Below are 19,468 nucleotides of genomic sequence, written 5' to 3'. Positions count from 1 at the left end.
CCATTTTTTTTTACTTTGGCATCCTCTTGTCTAGCTTCAACATATTGACAATTTCTTGTATAGTGTATGAGTTCTTTGGCCCTAACAAACTCTCCCAGTAAGGATCATCACCTTCCGCCGGATTCTGCATTTCGGCAATGACGTTTTGACTTGGCAATTGACCGTAGTTCAGGCATGTCACAATCGCAAACTCTCTCAGGGAAAAGCGTATTGGATGACCGCCATAAACAAACCACATCTCATGTTTCTTCTTAGTAACAAGTGATCGACAGAGGATTTGATGGACCAGTTTCCCTGACAACGAGCTCTTCCTTACTGGTAAGCGGAACAGGCAACCGATTGGTGAAGACTTAAGCGCACTCAAACTCTTTTGTCCCATCCATGACTTCAACAATGTCGAGGAGATACTTGGGTTTCAAGTAAGAGTTGATATGTCCTTTCTGAGGATAACGATCGGTCGCGAATAGCCTAGGAGGGCAGCATTTGCGCATTAGCCCCTAAGACTGTGGGTTCGGGGCTGAGGTTTCCTATAAGATAAGAAGATTTGACGGTAGACATTATTATATGGAACGGGTAGAGAACAATATTATCTTAATAGAAGAAATATTATCTGAATAGACGAAATATTATCTGAATAGACGAAGTGATAATATTTGTCCGGTTGTAGACATTTAAACAGTGATAACAACTGTCCGGTTGTAGACATTTAAACAGTGGACATTTTTGAAAAAAAGAACGAAGTGGACAAATTATATGGAACGGTAGACAACATTATAATCTGAATAGACGAAGTGATAACAATTTCCGGTGGACTATTTTTGAAAACCTGATTCCGTTGACAGGGATATTGTGGGCGAATCCAAAGAACACAAAAATATTGTCTACTAGGTTTAGGTAGACACAAACGGTAGACATAAATGTTGTAAGGTGTGGTAGAAGGTAGGGCAAAAAAGGCAAAAAATTGGTCTATTAAGAATTATGGTAGACAAAAAATTTTAGACGAGAAACATAAACAAATTTGAGATCTGGTCCACAAGGAGACACTATCGAAGTTTAGAGCTCTGGTCCACTAGAGAATGAACAGTGATGTCGTCCACAAATATTTAAATAAGTTTAAGGCAAACTAACTGTGACGTTCCGACAGTCGGGTGAGCCCCTCGGGTTTTCTCGTTGACGGAATCAGAGGGATTTGTGGGGCCACTTTCAGGAACACTGACAGAGAATTGTATGAGATACGTAAGTTAATTTAAAGAAAGAAATATCAAATTAACAGGAGATAAACGGAATTTACCCTCCGACGGCGGCCAACAGTGTTGGGAAATTTATCGGCGTTTTGTGGAAATGAGGGAAGGTTACTGGCCGGATAGCGTAGCGTAAAAGAGAAACCAGTCGACGAATGATTTGAGCATATGACAGAGAGCTGCGAAAAAGAGAACCAGGGAAGAAGAAGAAGTGGAAGACGATTGAGTTCTCTTCGGGTTAGAGAGAAGTTTTTTTTTTTTTTTTTTGAATTATGACTGCAATCAAATCAAAAGGACAATAGAGTAATTTTATGGGGAGAGAAGCCATCGTTATGGCAGATTTCGAAAGGGTGAAGCGGTTATGGCACATTTGGCAAGTTTTTTTCACTGTATATGGCACATTTGTTAGTTTTCTCGAAAAATTACAAAGAGGGTCAAAGATTCAATCAAGTTTGGATCATGAAGCATGATTTATATTGTCCAGAAGACTACACAAAACATGCATCAAGCGACAGACGTTTGTATTCTGACAGTGGCTACTCAAGGAATCAGAGAGGTGTTCAAAGCAAGAAACAACATCTAAGACATGTGCATGAGGAATTCCAAGATTCCGGTCAATGGAAAAAACGTTAGAACCGAGATGTTGAGCCAAAAGATATCGTCTCACAGACCAGATAATAAGAAGAAAGACAACTGTCTGTTTGACGAGTGATCAAAGTCATGTGCTAATGGTTGATATTTCAAGATGTTGTGGCAAGGTAAACTTGAGCTCTTAAAGTTTTTTAATGAGTTATACCACTCAAGCAGGGGGAGATGGTGTAAGAAGAATATGATTCTTGATTATGGGGGAGTTTCCAAGATGTTGTTTGATTTTGGAGGAGTCTTCAAGGGGTTGTGTTATGGATTTCCAGGAATCATGAAGTGCTGTGCTTGAGTTATAAAACTCAGTAAAAAAGGGGGAGATTGTAAGTGTATGTGGGCAAGCTCAAGTTGAAGATGAAGTTCAGGAAGCTGTACAAAATATATTTGCACAAGCTTCTGTCTCGGCACAGACATCTGATGTATGCTCAAGCCTCTGTCCTACAAAAGAGCATCAGAGGCTTGTTGATTTTGTCTGTATGTCTCGGTTTTGAAGATATACTTAAAGACACGTTTTGGGATATTACTTGGAGGTAAAGCACGAAGAAAAAGGAAGCTTGAAGATATTTAGAAGATTTAGTGGGATTAGGAAATATTCGTTTAACAAAGAATAAAGTTAAATGGAATATTTCCTCTTGAATTTTGGAAAGTTGATAGCCTTGGGAGAAGCACGAAATCCCTTAAATATAGAGGGTCTAGGACTTAGAAACTTATCTCTTGAGAACGTAAAAAAAAAAAGAGGAAAAACCTTGTAAGCCTTTTGGCATCTTTGGGAGAAAAGGGTGAAGGTTTTGTTTCTAAGTGAGAGTCATGGGTGTAGATCATTTGTGTTGATCTTAGGGATCTCTTAGTGGGTTGGAAATAGATTGGGAACAAGCTAAGAGAAGATCTTAGGGTTGTGTAAGTCCAATATTGAACACTAACTGTAATTGTGTTCAAGAAGTATTTCAAACAAAGATTAAGGCATTTGCTGAACCTCGTTAAAAATTGTGTGTCTCTTGTCTGTTCTACACTAACAGGTCCTACCACTCGCCCACCACTTCTTGGGCATCTAAGCATGATCCTAAGTGAAGTGATCATCAAAGTGTCACAATAGCATAAAGCACGATCGAAGAAATCCAGACCAGAGTCGCATCCGTCAAAGATTAACAGCTTTTTAGACCATTTAACGAATTCCCAAAAGGTCTTGTAAACCGTCTATGTCTCTCAAACGAATTCTCTGCACAGCAAATATGCATTTTATGTTACTTTAGTTAGTTCAAACTATTATCTTCTTCTTTTGATGCCGGAGTTTGTCTTTGTCATCGTAATTATGGATTATGCCATTAGGGGACAGTTCTTTAAGTCCCTTAACTTTACCCCACCCCAAATCTTTCTTTGGATCATACCAAAGTAGAATTCCATTGCAAATCAACCTTTGGCACAACACGTTCTCTATCTCTACCAAGCAAACCTTGTCACATATACCTAACTAAAAATGAAGATACGATTTTCAAGTTCAAGTTTAAGTCCATGTTCAAGTTTTATTATAATAAGATTATTTTTTGTTATAAAAAGGAAAATATGATTATTTTCTTTATTTTTTATAATTCTTTTGGTTTTTACTGGTAATTCATTTTCTTATTAGAGAAAGAGTTGTTTAAATTGTTTTTTTCTGTTTTTTTATTCACTTTTTTGCTATTTAATTGTTTCTTTTTGGTTATATATAAACATCAAGAAGGAAATTTGATAATATTTTAGAACATAAATATTTTCTAAAAAGTTTTTGAATATTACGTAAATTGTTCATATTATATTATTTTCAAGATTTCATTTAAATCATTCATGTAAACGTTAAAAAATATGTTTTATTTGTAATTTTTTAAAAATATATTTTTAATGGTAGTTTAATAATAATTTTTAAAGATGCGGAGAGTCCTGTAGTCACAAATAATAAATAAATCATGTGGCAGTTTGAATTGAAGTTGTAGGATCTAAAAACCAATTACATTATCAGATGTCTAGTTTCTTTAAATAGGTTGGTTTGGATTAGCCGGATTCAGTAGGAGATTAGGAGAGGAATCTTGGGGAATAACAAAGACAAATCAAATAGATCGATTAAACTTAGTTTTGAGAATGGAAAACACCCATAAATACATAAATTGAATTTTAAGAAAAATGATAATCAAATGATAGAAAAAAAATTTTGGATAAAAAAAAACAAAATCTCTCTTGGAGATTTGAGATAGAAATAAAAACAAAGTGTTAGAAAATTTGAGATTCTAACACTCGTCAACATTTAAAGGAACACGAGAAAATAACCTAGTGTTGTAGGAAAAAATAGACTTCACCGAAAGTGCCTTTACATGAGTTTCAGGTAACCAAATATGAACTAGCGGTTGTTTGTCTCTGAATGATTATGATAAAATTTCGTTTCTTAAAAAATGCTTATTTAATTAAATTAGTTTTTTTTTTTTTGTAAAATCTAGAAAAAATAAAAGAGATCTAAAATGTAAGAAACTAAAAACCAAAAGGCAAAAGCTATTAATAATTAGTAAAACATTCATGCAATAATTTTGTACGAGTTTCTCCCATTTGTTTTGGCAAACTCCAAAACCCATCAAACAACCAAATCATATGAACCAAAAAGATTTATATGATTTGGTTGCTTGCTGGTTTTTCCAGATTACATTTATATTAACGTAAAGATTTCCAAAAATAAAGATTACAAAAATTATGAACCAAACTAACTTGTCAATTGATGGAATTAGGAGTTATATGATATTTAGGAATTAGGAGATATAGCAAAGATCTAATTCTACTCACAGAGATCATGTATGTTTTTGTGGCTGTATTTGATTTTTTTGAATTGTTGAAACTTGATTAACGTGGAAGGGGAACCAAAAATTATGAACCAAACTATTCAACTTTCGTTTTTTAGAACAACTTGTTTTGTCATCGACTTTTAATTTTGAGCGATAGAATCATATAAATTACTTCTAAAATCTCTTTTGAATTTGAGCAGCTCACTCGAATATTTGTATTTTAATGAGAACTTCACATTGAAAAGAGTTAAACCAAACGTTTTAAGAAAAACAAACAAGAAGAGCACGTCTCCAAAATGAGTAAATGACACATGATAAGTCAAGAAAGATGATTTTGCTTTCATAAACCGCAAGTGTAACGAATTCAAAAACTGAAATAAATTTGTCTACTCATCTCCAAAGTTTTTAAGCATCTGAGTAAAACCACATACAAAAAACTACTACTTTAACATTGAGGTCACAATCCAAATACTACTCCCTCCACATAAAGAGAATCGATATATAACCCGATAAGATAGATCTCAAGAAGCTGCTTCAGTAAAAGAAGCCAAGAACCTTGCCACCGACATTCTTTCTCCTGGCTTCTTCGTGATCCATGATTCCCGCTGACGTCGTCAGAACAATGTAACCAAACTGCACATAGAGAGATGTGTTCCAATTTAGTTGTGAGATTGAAAGATGAAGTAAGATTATGTTCTACAAGTAATGACACTTAAAACACATAATTACACCCTAACAGAAAAGCAAAGTGATTATGTTCTACAAGTACTGACTCTTCCGATTAAACACTAACAGAAACATCAAATTGAGGCAGGAGACCGATATGAGAGTGTTTTCGTAAGCATTAAGTCGAATCTTACGATCTAAAACATAATTGATTTGTACCAAAAATAGAGAGTAAAAGGCTAACCTGTCTGGAAGGAAGTAGACGAGCAGTCCATCCTTCAATCTCCTTAACACCAACATCAAAACGAGGACTGATGACTCCACACTTGTTCAACCTTCCATTAAGCTCAACAACAATCTTACCAGACCTGTGGTCATCAACATACTCAAACTCGCCAATGTAACCTACAAATTTCCAAAACACAAAGCATCATCATTACACTTGGAAACAACAGTACACATGAAAGCAAAGTAACACAGAGTCATATAGCTAGCTTTGCAAAAATCACACATACCGTGCTTTTGCATGACGATAAGGAACTTGATGATCACTTTAGAAGAAGGCCTGATCATGACCTGCCTCTTTCCCCTCTTCTCAGCATTGTACATACTCTTGAGAGCATCATTGAGCACACTGATTCTCACCATTCTTTCAAAATTTCAAAAAAAACTGCAAAAATCATAAACCAACAAATCTTAAGCTTATTGATAATTTCATAACACTACACACCATGGCTCTGAAAATGACATAAAACGAAAGCTTCAAACCTAGATTCTCCAGAGAAACAATTAACTAAACGGTAGTTCCAAAAGAAACAATAAAGCAGTTCATAGAAGTTGTTGAGGAGAGATGAAGATTCCGGCGATTACTAACTAACCTGAAACCTAAGTAGCAGCCGCCTCCGACGTCGTCTCTCGCTTTTTCTTCTAACAGATTAAAGAACAGAGCAGACGGAACAAAAATTAGGGTTTTCGCTTATATCACTTTCACGGGTTCCACTAGGCCCATTATGGAAACATAGTTAGGGCCCATTTACGCCCGTTATAAGTGTAAGAGTCCAATTAAGCCAATTTTTCTCGTTAAACTCGTAATTAATTTTGATTCTGCGTATTTTAAACCGTTCATTTGTTCTAATCTAACGGTACGTAATAGAGTCCACGTCATCAATCCTCGTGAAACCAGAACTAACCAATCAGTATCTAATACATACTCGTATATGGAATCGATTGACCACTTCTCCTTGGTGGAGAAGTTTTTGAGGGAATGTGATCCGCGGTTTCAGAATTTCGTTGCAAGCCATTCAGCTAAAGAGACAACCACAAAACCTCTTCCCCAAAATGATCCAATTCCAACTCCATCAACATCTGCTTAATAGGTTTCTCTGTCTTAACCTTTTTTGGATGAACTCAATCTCACTCTTTTCGGATGAACTCTATCTCACTCTTTTGGATAAACTCATTGCCACTTTCAAATTGTGTTTATGACCTTTTTTTTATTTTTGTAACTTGAACATGTACGGTGTATTTCTATATTTCAATATTAAAATATTTCAATATTATGTCTTTCCAAATTCGAATCATTCTATTTAAATTGATATATAAGAATGAAAGAAAGAGGATAAAGGAAAATTAGTATAGGCAACATTCAGATTCTGAAATCAACATCAGTGGCCAAATAGTCGTAATGTAGTTTCTAAATAGTCTCCTCGAAGTAACTAAAATAAGTGACTATGACCCTGATTGGTGAAGACTTTTAAGACTTTAAAATCATTTAAAAGTCATAAAAGCATTTTATTTGCCAATCAAGTTTTAATGACTTTTTTATTTTTTAAAGTTTCTACAGTCACTTTAATTTTTTCCTTCTTTATTTCCCTTCTTTTTTTGAAGCTTCAAAATGACGCTGTAAAACTTTTAAAACCAACAAATTTAAAAAACTTTTTTTTTCTTTCTCCATCATAATTAAAAACTCTATATAATTATATATATATTTTTATACAAACCTTTTTTATAGATTAATTATCAGTATTTTTTCTCTTTCTTTTGATATCCACTTCTCTTCACAAATTTATTATTTTTATCATCACCTTTGTATTTTCTTATAATTTTGTTTTTAATAAAATTACAGTCACAGTTTTAAAAGTTTGTTTTTTAACAGTGAAAGTATCTACAGCCAAAGTCTCTACAGCCAAATTTTATATAGCCAAATTTTTACAGTCAAAGTCTCTACAGCCACAATTAACAGTCGTTACCAATCGGGGTCTATATAGCGACTACGAAACCCATAGTCAGTACTTAGTCGCCAACAAGTCATCACAATTATACGACTAAAAACCGACAACAGTAAGAAGACCACTTGTCTGTGATACTTAATCACACTATAGTCATAAAACCGTCACTAATTTAACGACTACGGGACGACGATTTTATGACAATATTATGACTACGAGTTTTGGTCGTAGAGTAGTCGCAAAAAGACGACTATATATACGACTACATTAACTAGCGACTCTCGATCTCCGACTGCTTGCGTTAGTCGCTATTTAGTCGTAACCACAGTTTTTACGACTATAAAGCGACGAATAGTGTAGTCGTAAAACAGTTGTTTTCTTGTAGTGCCACTTTAATTTGGTCACTTTAAAAGCTATACATTTGTGACTTTTTTTGTTGCTAAATTACATACTTCATAACAAATACTAAACCATACAAAAAAGGGAACAAACAAAACTCAAATATCACTACAAAAAAGTGCATATTACATCAATTAAATTGTATCAAAAAATTAAGTGATATTAATTTGTATTGCTTATTTATAATTGATACAAAAGATAAAATTTACCATCGCTTGTAATAATTGATATCGTTATTGACTTGTACGGCATCAATCAACTAAAACTGATGCAAACTGATATAAATTTGCATCACTTTAAGATACTGATAGAAATATAAATACATCACTTAAATAATCGATATATTAATTCATTTATATTAACATCGCTTTGCAAATGATTAAAAAATTACATCAATAAAAAATGATGAAAATAAGATTATACTAGTTATGTCAAAACTAAATTTTGTGATTTAGTTCAATTGTTAAAAGTTAAAATCAATGGATTTATGTACTTAATTTACATCAAATAAAATAAAAAGTTATTTGATTATAATTTGAATCAGGTTAAAACATTGATATGTAGTAGCATAACCAATATACTAACAAACAATCTATATATAGTTTAATTTGTAAATAATAACCAACCCATTTTTAATTCATATTACATACGTGACAAAAATAGGTTGCACTGACATAAAATATTATATGCATACTTCTATAAAATTAATGCAAAACATATGTCGCAGTAGTTTTAGTGTTACTAGGATAGTACCCACGCTCCATCGCGGGAATGTTTTTTGGTTTTGTTTTTAGTTTAGTTATTTGTATGATAATTTTTGTATGTTGTTTGTAATAAAAAAAATCATTATTAATATAGTTTGACAATTTTATTGGTAATATTTTTGTTTTTTTGTTATTATTTGTAGCAGGATTTTTGTTAATTATTGTAATCAAATTGTATACTAAAATCAATTTTTTTTCTTTCTTGTATTACGATGCATTGGAGGACCATTATTATTGCTAGTTGTTTTGTTTTATATAATCTATTTTAGCTGATGGTATTAAATTTAATGATAACAACTTTGATGGTTTCTATTGATTATGTTTTTTATCATTGGTAGAATAACTAAATATCATTGTTGTTCTAAATATATTTATTTTACATACCTTGACCGTAGATTATGAAATGAGATTTTAAATAAAAAATAGTTGTTTGGAAAAGCTGCGATGTTATTTTTTCCCGACTTAATTTTCTTCTTTTTCTTGGTTATCTTCACCACCATTATATCTCTATTATATTATTTAAGCAATGTTCTAAACAATTAACCTTACTCCCATGTGGTATTTACACAAAATGACACTGTATTTAATTATAAAATGTAATAACAGAATCTTATTATTAATTTGTTGTAACCATAAAATGGTTACCCACAAAAAATAGCAAATGAAACATAACCTATTATGATAAAACGTATGTATTTATAAAACATACATATATAAAAACGTTTTCAAGTAGATGGAAATGTATAGTCCATCATATGTATTTATTTTATATTATACACAAAAAATAATTAGTACTATATAATTTGACTCAAAAACACTATATTATATAATATGCCAAATAATTATAGTACATAATAATATAATTAAAATAATTTTATAAAAAGAAAACAAAAAAAATTATTTTCCCGCACTGCAGCACGGATCATTCATATATAAATAACAAAATGTACAAATAACAATCATTTTCCATTAAAAATAAAGCTAAGTTGAACTTAGGCTTTAACTTTTATTCTAGCATATATATATATATATATATATATATATATATATATATATATTAATTATTGATAATACTACAATATATTAACGGGTATTTACGGGTCAAGAACAAAACGGGTAACGGCACGAGTATCAAAAATTAAATTAATATCCGATACTCGATCCTTACTCACAAATAATATAATTATAATACCTTTCACTCAACCCTAAAGCTGCGGGTACCCTTTTTCGGGGCGAATACAAACCTAATAATGGGTCGAATATGGGTAACGGTATTAGTTTCCAGGCCTACCTATTAGTAGTTTAATATGACTCAAAACTCACCATATAAAAAATTCCTCGCTGTACCAGCGTGGGTCATTAAAAGAATGACACATACACTAAATTCTGATTTCTTGGACCATGTCTTTACACATACACTAATCATAGAGAGTCACATAAAAGAATGACACGTAAACGTATTAATGAGAGATTAAGATAGAAGAATGATAGGATGTTGCAGCCATACATGTTGTAAGAGAAAGATAACTGCAGCTAACTTCAAAGGCACCAGAACTTTGAAGAAAAGACTACGGAGATTCTCACATATATAAATCTTATTTTACATTTATATTTGCAGGAGTAGATAGCTAACAAATGTAAGCAGATCAAAAAGCAACAGTTTCTTGTTATTCTATAGGAGCCAGAAGTTGAGTAGGGTGTACATGTTGGCCTTCCCTTAGGCATTGAATGGAATGACTGACAATGTCTATCAAAATTGCTACCTCAAATGCAAACAACGGTAGCAAGACAATCTTTTAGTCAACAACTGCAAAGAAAAGAGCACAACGAAAACTATAATAAATCAACCAATCATATATTTCTTGACTAATGATTAGAAGTTATTGATAATTACCATATTTATCTTCAAGATGTACACAAAGAGGATCTCAAAAGCAACAACCGATGGCGAGTGAAAATGAGACCACTGCCACAAGACCATATGAGGACTTAACCACAACAAACCTCTTAATTATATAATCAAAGGTTCAAGATAAAGCAAGAGAATTAAAAAAAAATGTCATACATGTCAATCATGAGGCATTAATGGACACAACGAAAATCTGCCACGAGCAAATATATATAAACCTGTAAAACAGACAAAACAACACAAATTTAAAGGAGAGTGAATCGACATCAGTCTTAACCTTTAAGGATGATATTTAAGATGATACTTATATCATAAACATCGCCAAATATTTAAACAGATAAAACTAAGAAAAAGTTTTACTTTAAGATAATCACAGTTCTTATTAAACTCAAATATCTAAGTTTTAAACAAAAACTGGGTTTACAAGAGAATTTGCACCTCCTAAAACATGACCCATGAGCTAAAAGATTAAACTCATACTAAGACATTCACACTAACACTAAGATATTCACGTATTAAATATTCACACTAAGACAGTACAATCAAGAACTATAAGATGACCTATGAGTGAAAGTCTCCAACTTTGGATTCGATTTTGTCAAATCAAACAAACCCAAGAATTAATGAACTAAAAAAAAAGGGAACTTTAGTATAAAACTACCTTAAAGGAATAGACTTGAGGCCCTTGACTAATAGATTGATCCTAGAACCAAGCACATATGGATCGATCAACGCGATGATCTGTAAGCTGCTTTGCTATCATCACCTCTCTGTGAACATGATAGGCTGAGAGTGCCAGTAGCTCTCATGAAGAGGAAGTTGAGGACAAAAAGGTAGAAGAGCAAGGCAATGGGGAAAAGTCAAGAGTAGCTGAAGAAGTCTAAACCTTGGAATCCAGTAGAGGGTATGAGTTTTAAATAAAATTAGCATTGTTGTGTCTTTTACCAATGCACTGTTGTTTAAGAAGCAACCCTAATAAGGGAAGTTGTATTTAATGAAGGTACCTATGTTTAGGGTAACCTATCACAATATTAATCAAAAACATTTCTATCTTCTTATCTTACTCTCTGCCGTTAGGCGCATTATCTCTTTCTCTCTCTCCTTCTTCATTGTTCCTAAATCGAGTTAAGGGTTCGACCTACCTTAACAAGTGGTGCTTTCATTGAGAGTGTTTTCCCATGGTTCCTCAACAAATGGATACCGGGAAAAACATCCAAACCGATGCAAGCAAGCTCGAGTTATCCTCCCAAACCTCACTGCCATCTCCTTCGTTAGAACAGCAAGTCAACCAACACGATGCTGACCTCGCGTTCATCAAGGATATGCTTCACAAGATCCTTCGCAACCAAACCCTTGGTGTCATCACCGAGTCTTCGGTTCCTCCACGGTTTAACAGTCCAGCACCGGTGGTTCAGAATCAGCTGGCAACGACACCGATGATAGGATCTACCAGTCAACCGACAGTGGGGATTCTACCCAACCCGGAGCAGGAATCTCACCTCAAGCCAGCAACTTTGAGGTTCTCGGCTCCACCTTCGGACCAACAAACCTTGTCGCAGTGTTACACGGCGGAGTATCCTAACAGACAGATGGAGTTCCTGATTTTCGAAGGTAAAAGTCCTGATGATTGGTTGTTTAGGTTGGAGAAGTATTTTGCGAGTAGAAGAACCCCTGAATACGCCAAAATAGACCTAGCTATCTCTTGTCTTACTGGATCCTCGGTCACTTGGTGGCGTATGGCATATGGTAGGCAGAGGATAGGTAGTTGGAAGGACTTTATGGAGAAGTTTAAGGTTCGATTCAAACCAAGTAGAGGGTTATCGGCTTTGGATCAGTTGATGACTATCCACCAAAGGGGTAGTGTCGACGAGTATCGTGAGCAGTTCGAGGAGTTAACAGTGGAGTTGCCTCACGTCTCTGATGATGTGTTGGAGTCCGCATTTCTGCATGGTCTGAGAAAGAGCATCAGGGATCAAGTGGTTCGCTGCAGGCCCTTTGATTTGACAGAGATTGTTGATACTGCTAAGATGATTGAGCACCAGGAGAGTGAAAACACTAGTTTACAACCAAGACAGTCAGTGAGATCCTTCTACTCACCTACTCACGGTCAAGCAACGAACTCTTCTAGACCAGTGGATCATTCCCTAGGCAAGCGCCCTATAGAAAACAATAAGGATTTTAGGAAAAACACTGCAGACACTGTGGTGATAGATGGTTCCCTGGTCATCGTTGTAAAACTCAGCAGAAGTTAAAGTGTTTGGAAGTGGCTGAAGAAGAAGAGCAATACTGTGACGCGGTTGAAGTTCAGCAGCATCAAGAAGTGTTGGAAGATGATGCTGAGGAACTACAGGAGTATGAGGTTCTGTCCCTTAGCTCAATGTCAGGGCTCACTGATGAGAAGTCTATGCGTATGATGGGTAAGCTTGTCGATCGTGATGTGGTGGTATTAATAGATTCGGGAGCTACCAGGAATTTTGTTGACTATGGGTTAGTACAAGAACTCGGACTAACCATAGCAACTACAAGACCTTTTGGTGTTAGAGTTGGTGGAGGAAGGATACTAAAAGGCAAAGGTCGGGTCTCTGGTACTTTGTTAGGCATACAAGGGGTCGAAATCATGGAGGAACTGTTGGTGATCGAGTTAGGTAGCACTGACGTGGTGTTAGGCTACTCGTGGTTGGCAACCTTGGGAGACACTAGGATCAACTGGCTTAACAGAACTCTGAGTTGGAAGATAGGACCGTGTTGGGTTACCATTGTTGGAGATCCTGCGCTCAGCAAAGAACCCATATCCCTACGCTCCATGGAGAGAGTTATTCAACACAGAGGAGAGGCATATCTCTTGGAATTGACCCCTGTTTGAAGGAAAAGAACCACTGGACAAGAAGATTCCTGAAGTTACAGTAGTTCAAGACTTGGTGAACGAGTTTCAGTCCGTTTTCGAGATGCCTAAGAGCTTGCCACCTCCAAGAAACAGAGAACACGCCATCAACTTACAATCTGGCACATCTCCCATCAACTTGCGACTATATCGTTACTCTTTCATGCAGAAGAACCAGATTGAAAAGCTAGTCCAGGAGATGCTCGATGCTCAAGTGATACGACCCAGCGTGAGCCCATTTTCCAGTCCTGTCCTGTTGGTGAAGTAGAAGGATGGAGGATGGCGTTTTTGCGTCGACTATCGAGCCCTTAACAAGGCTACAATTCCGGACAGGTATCCAATACCAGTGATAGAGGAGCTGCTAGATGAGTTGCAATGGGCGACAGTGTTCTCTAAACTTGATCTGAAGTCTAGATATCACCAAATCCGGATGAGAAGCAGCCACATGGAGAAGACTGCTTTCAAGACTCACCAAGGACATTACAAATTCCTGGTGATGCCTTTCGGCTTGACGAATGCTCCTTCCACATTCCAAAGCATCATGAACGACCTTTTCAGGCCCTATCTCCGAAGGTTTGTCTTGGTCTTCTTTGATGACATTCTGGTTTACAGCCCCAGCCTGCAAGAGCATTTGAAACACCTCAAGATAGTGCTCAGTCTGATGCAACAGAACCAGTTTTATGCCAATGCGAAGAAATGTTCTTTCGGTAATGCAGAAGTTTCTTACTTGGGACATAAAATCTCAGCTGAAGGAGTTGCTGCAGACCCTGACAAAGTCGAAGCAATGCTGTCATGGCCCACTCCTAAGAACATAATAGAACTAAGAGGGTTTTTGGGGTTGACCGATTACTATCGTCGTTTCGTTCGTAACTATGGGCAAATAGCGCGTCCTTTAACTGAGCTACTCAAGAAAGGTGGATTCTTGTGGTCCAGTGAAGCTACAGAAGCTTTTCACCATTTAAAGAAGGCGGTCACAAGTCTTCCTGTACTCGCCTTGCCTGACTTCAACCAAGAATTCACCATTGAGACTGATGCATCTGGTATAGGCATTGGAGCGGTGTTATCCCAGAATAAGAGGCCAATCTCTTTTCTCAGTCAAGCTTTCTCTAGTAAGGGACGAGTCAAGTCAGTCTACGAAAGAGAACTGTTAGCAATAGTCATTGCAGTTAGCAAGTGGAAGTACTACCTCATTGGCCCTGAATTTGTGATAAAAACCGATCAACGAAGCCTGAGGCATCTGTTGGAGCAGAAGTCAGTTTCCTCAGTACAGCAAAGGTGGGCAGCTAAGTTGATTGGGCTGAACTATCGCATTGAATACAAGCCTGGAGTGGAAAATCGTGTCGCAGATGCTTTATCCAGAAAACCAGTGGTGGAGGAGCTATAACAGTTGTCGCTAAATGCTCTGTTGACTCTGGATAAAGAAGAGTTGCTTAAGGAGGTAAAATCAAATGATGAATTGGGAGCAATATTGAAGGCGCTTGAGAACAAATCAACAGATCATCCGGGTTACAGCATCGAAAGGGGGTTGTTGTTTAAGAATGGTTGCCTTGTGATTCCATTCGGATCTCCCTCCATTCCAAAGCTTTTGGAGCAGTTTCATGCCAGTGCAGTGGGAGGGCATGAAGGAGCTTTAAAAACATTTAAACGACTTACTTAGGAAGTCTTTTGGAGAGGAATGCGTAAGGATGTAGTGGATTACATTCGCAAATGCCAGGTTTTCCAAGAAAACAAGTATTCCACCCTGTCACCTGCTGGGTTGCTTGCACCATTACCGATCCCTACTCAAGTGTGGACTGACGTGAGCCTCGACTTTGTAGAAGGGTTGCCCAAGTCAAAAGGTTTCAATTTGATTATGGTGGTTGTGGACAGGCTAAGTAAGTACGCTCATTTCATAGCCTTGAAACATCCTTTTACCGCCAAGATGGTCACAGAGGCTTTCATAAGGGTGGTGGTGAAACTATATGGTTTTCCAGAAAGGTTGGTATATACCTGACCATGATCGCATCTTCCTCAGTAATTTCTGGTCGGAGATATTCAAGCTTCAAGGAACAGAATTAAACCGCAGCACAACTTATCATCCTCAATCAGATGGTCAGAGAGAGGTGGTGAACAGGTGTCTAGAAACGTATATGCAGTGTTTCACGAGTAGGAGACCAACCGGTTGGGCGCAGTGGCTACCTTGGGCAGAGTTCTGGTACAATACCTCATATCACTCAACAATTCAGAACACTCCTTTCTTTGCAGTGTATGGTCGTGAACCCCCAAAACTCATACGCTATGGTGATACCCCAACACAAATGCTATGGTAGAGGACCTGCTCAAAGATCGTGATAGCTTGTTGGTAGAATTGAGGGAAAATATGGAACTTGCGCAACACCTTATGCAGAAAGAGGCAAACAAACATCGCAGACAGGTGGATTTAGAAGTTGGAGAATGGGTCTAATTGAAGTTGCGACCTTACAGACAGAGTTCCCTGGTTCAGAGGAGAAATGAGAAGTTGTCCTAGAGGTTCTTTGGTCCTTACAAGATATTGCAGAAAGTTGGGAGAGTTGTATACAAATTGGAACTACCTGCTCACAGCAACATCCATCCGGTTTTCCATGTATCTCAGCTCAAGTTGGCAGTTCCGGCACCATATCACGCTCAAGAGTTGCCTCCGATCTTAACTCCTAAACTTGAGTGGGCAACTGAACCAGTGACGTTGTTAGACATACGCAGGTCAGCCCAGGGTACAGAGACTGAAGTGTTAGTAAAATGGAAGGGGTTACCAGCTGGGGAATCGACGTGGGAAACACTTACCAGTTTGATGGAGCAGTTTTGATCTTGAGGACAAGATCAGTCTTCTGCGGGGGAGTATTGATAGGCTGAGAGTGCCAGTAGCTCTCATGAAGAGGAAGTTGAGGACTAAAGGTAGAAGAGCAAGGCAATGGGGAAAAGTCAAGAGTGGCTGAAGAAGTCTAAACCTTGGAATCCAGTAGAGGGTTTGAGTTTTAAATAAAATTAGCATTGTTGTGTCTTTTACCAATGCACTGTCGTTTAAGAAGCAACCCTAATAAGGGAAGTTGTATTTAATGAAGGTACCTATGTTTAGGGTAACCTATCACAATATTAATCAAAAACATTTCTATCTTCTTATCTTACTCTCCGCCGTTAGGCGCATTATCTCTCTCTCTCTCCTTCTTCACTGTTCCTAAATCGAGTTAAGGGTTCGACCTTAACAGAACACAAATCAGATGAATCAAAGTCGAACTGAATCCGGAGAGAAAGATTTGAAGATTCACTTACCCAGAATTGGAGAGAAGAAATATACATTGAAGCATCTCTGCCCACGATGCACAAATCTGAGATTGCTTCGTGTTCTTGATTCACAACATATAAATCTTCCTTAATCCCCAAAATGAAAAGTAGAAATCTAATTAGAAAGAAGAAGAAGAAATCAAAATTGGCGATGAATACGACGAGAATGGAGAAGCGACACAGTTTTGGTGGCTTCGGCGAGAATGGTGTTGATTCCGACGATGCTGGGATCAGCTCTCTCCACCAATTGGATCAGATCCGACGATGATGTTAATTTTGTTAGTTAGAACGAAGAAGAAGAAATCGAGCATCAATTGATTAAACGCTCCCTATCTAGTTTCTCTTTTGCTTTGTCCACATAAGAATAAAAACAACTGACATGTATTAATGTTATAATTTGATAGGTTAGAGAATTTAACTATGTGTCAACACCATCTTAAATGTTGAAGCTGATGTGTCAGACAAGGAGAGCAATAGCATCCAACTTTTATTGTATGTCTTAAAAAACTGGTATCATGTCTTTTATTTGATGCCAAATTCCTTAAATTTTACAGCAGTTTTTTTTTGAAAGAAAATAACCGGTTTATTATTTTTAGTTCTCTTATGATTTTTATTTTCTATTTTTAACTATTTTCTTTTTCCTGGTTAATTGTTTTTGTTTTGGATATAGAATATTTACTTTTCAGATTTCCCTATAATTAATAAGTAAATCAAGTACAAATATCCAGAAAATCCTATTTACATACTTCCGTTTCCTTTGCTAACTGTTTCGTTTATTCAATAATTATTTCTTACTATGTGGTAGTGCTTTGAGCCCTTTTTTGCTGAACATGCTGATCTTAATATATTTTAGTAGCCTTTATTTACCTAACTGTGGGGATTGAAAGAATTGCTGCAACGAATCTTCGTGAGAAGATAGCGATGTCAAAAATTGTGTTTTTTATTTGGTTCAAATTTAAAAAGTGTCCGAGGTTATGAATGACAGTAGATAAATTTGCAAGATCATGAATCAATTTGAGATAAATATGAATAGCTTATACTGAATGTTATGTCTAAATTAGTCACAAACCATAAGATACGAAAGCAGTTAATGTTGAGTAGAACAAAGGATACATGATATGAAATGCCTTAAGAGAAGAAGAACAGGAGGGATGTACTCCTGTTCGTGGCATCTTCATCTTCATCTTCATCTTCTTTAGTAGTTTGTCTAGTTCAAGTCTTCGGTTTGCCTTGGTTTCTTGCAACTTCGCTACAATGTTTGAGCAGCAAACAAAGTCAGTAAATCAAGATGATAAATTTTGGTTGAAGGAAACACTTGCAATAAGGAAAAAAGAAAAACAAGATGTGAAAAAATTAGAAAGCTTGACTTGCCTGAGGTTGGTTCCTCGAGGTATGTTTGTATTTGAGGTGCATGCAGAAACTTTCAAAGCCACGGCCAGTTTTAAGGCCGCATAGTGAGCACGACCAAACAGGATCATCGTCAAGGTCCACCTCAAGGTCCCCTGAACCCACGCTATCTGTGGAAAAAACGACATGGTTTGAGAAACAACAACAGCTTAATTAATTTGCTGGACTATGAGAGAAGGAAGACAAATACCTGCCAATAAAATTTTTTCCCAAACTGGGTAGTCTATAGGATTGGAGGCAGTATTTGGCTCATCATCAAATGGTAATTCACGAATAACTTTGGCTCACATCCTCTCTAGAATGCCAAGATATGGAATGAAGTTCCTCTCTCCGGATATGAGCATTAAATTTTCCAAAGGTGGACTACCATGACTACCATCTATCCAACACGAAATTTCAACTTGAAGACCAAAGCTTGCTTTGTTTCACAAAAAAAAAAAAAAAAAGGATTGCATGAGACTCTACGCAAAAGGAAAATACATGCAGCCAATAGAATGTTTAAAACCAATCCAGTAATGTAAGGATTATTAACTTACTGGTTTAGTAAGAGAGACCCCGGAGGAATAGAACTCTTTCAGGATGTCGGTAGAGAAGTTTTTCAGTATGCCAAGGCCAGTGATGGAGACACGACCAGAGTAGCCTAATTTCTTTAACGCCCGTTTAATACACGCGCCTACCCGACTAGCAGGGTAGCCACGGGGAACCGGACAGGTGCTCATGTCCCAAAAGACCCGTGTTGGAGCTTCCTTCTTCGCCCACATGATGCAGCGCATCTTTGCAACGACAACGTCCACCGATGGTCCGTGTCGTAGTCGGGCCTTTTATTGTTAGTGTTTAGGATATTACTCTTATGGGCTTTATTTAGGTTTTGAGCTTTAGGTTAGATTCTTAAGTATGTTAGGGTTTATTTTATGACTTCTATTTAAGTAGCCACTAAGCTCTATTGTAATTATCGATTATTGAATAAAGAAGTTTTAAGAGAGCTTTGCCTAAAGCCTAGAGAGGAGGACTCTCAACCCTAAGAGCTTGTATTCAAGCCCTGCAAGGAGGACTTGCAAAACCACGTCGATATCGTTCCGATGTCGACCCTATCTTTATTGCTTCTTCTTCAAGTTACGACGTTCTAAGCAAGATCCGTTCGTGAATCCGAGTTCTCCTGGAGATCTAGCGTTCTTGTCCGTTAATTAAGCTTCCGCTCTCTATCAGTTGGTATCAGATTCATCACGTTCTTGG

At 36.6% G+C, this 19,468-nt stretch overlaps 1 protein-coding gene and 1 pseudogene across 1 annotated transcript; both read right to left on the bottom strand.

Annotated features, from left to right (window-relative positions):
* Positions 1-5,001: 5,001 nt before the first annotated feature.
* Positions 5,002-6,381, bottom strand: LOC104711062 (small ribosomal subunit protein uS8z/uS8w). The gene is made up of 4 exons (XM_019229799.2): positions 6,229-6,381; positions 5,866-6,020; positions 5,595-5,755; positions 5,002-5,317 (listed from the first exon to the last, which is right to left on the bottom strand). Exons 2-4 carry the CDS (start codon positions 5,996-5,998, stop codon positions 5,219-5,221), a joined length of 393 nt encoding a protein of 130 aa, XP_019085344.1. The 5' UTR covers positions 5,999-6,020; positions 6,229-6,381; the 3' UTR covers positions 5,002-5,218.
* Positions 6,382-17,889: 11,508 nt separating this feature from the next.
* Positions 17,890-19,008, bottom strand: LOC147938377 (uncharacterized; annotated as a pseudogene).
* Between the last annotated feature and the right edge of the window lie 460 nt (positions 19,009-19,468).

The sequence above is a fragment of the Camelina sativa genome, chromosome 9 (assembly GCF_030686135.1).
Source record: "Camelina sativa cultivar CO46 ecotype springtype chromosome 9, ASM3068613v1".
Classification (NCBI taxonomy): Eukaryota; Viridiplantae; Streptophyta; class Magnoliopsida; order Brassicales; family Brassicaceae; genus Camelina; species Camelina sativa.
The sequence above is the reverse complement of the archived record's forward strand: the minus strand, read 5'-3'. Positions and strand labels throughout refer to the sequence as shown.

Excerpts from the sequence above, each read along its gene's own strand:
- LOC104711062 (XM_019229799.2), bottom strand. The coding sequence starts at position 5,998 with ATGGTGAGAATCAGTGTGCTCAATGATGCTCTCAAGAGTATGTACAAT. Across the intron at positions 5,756-5,865 it reads TATCGTCATGCAAAAGCACG|GTTACATTGGCGAGTTTGAG; the intron begins GTATGTGTGATT and ends GGAAATTTGTAG. Across the intron at positions 5,318-5,594 it reads GTCTACTTCCTTCCAGACAG|TTTGGTTACATTGTTCTGAC; the intron begins GTTAGCCTTTTA and ends CTCTATGTGCAG.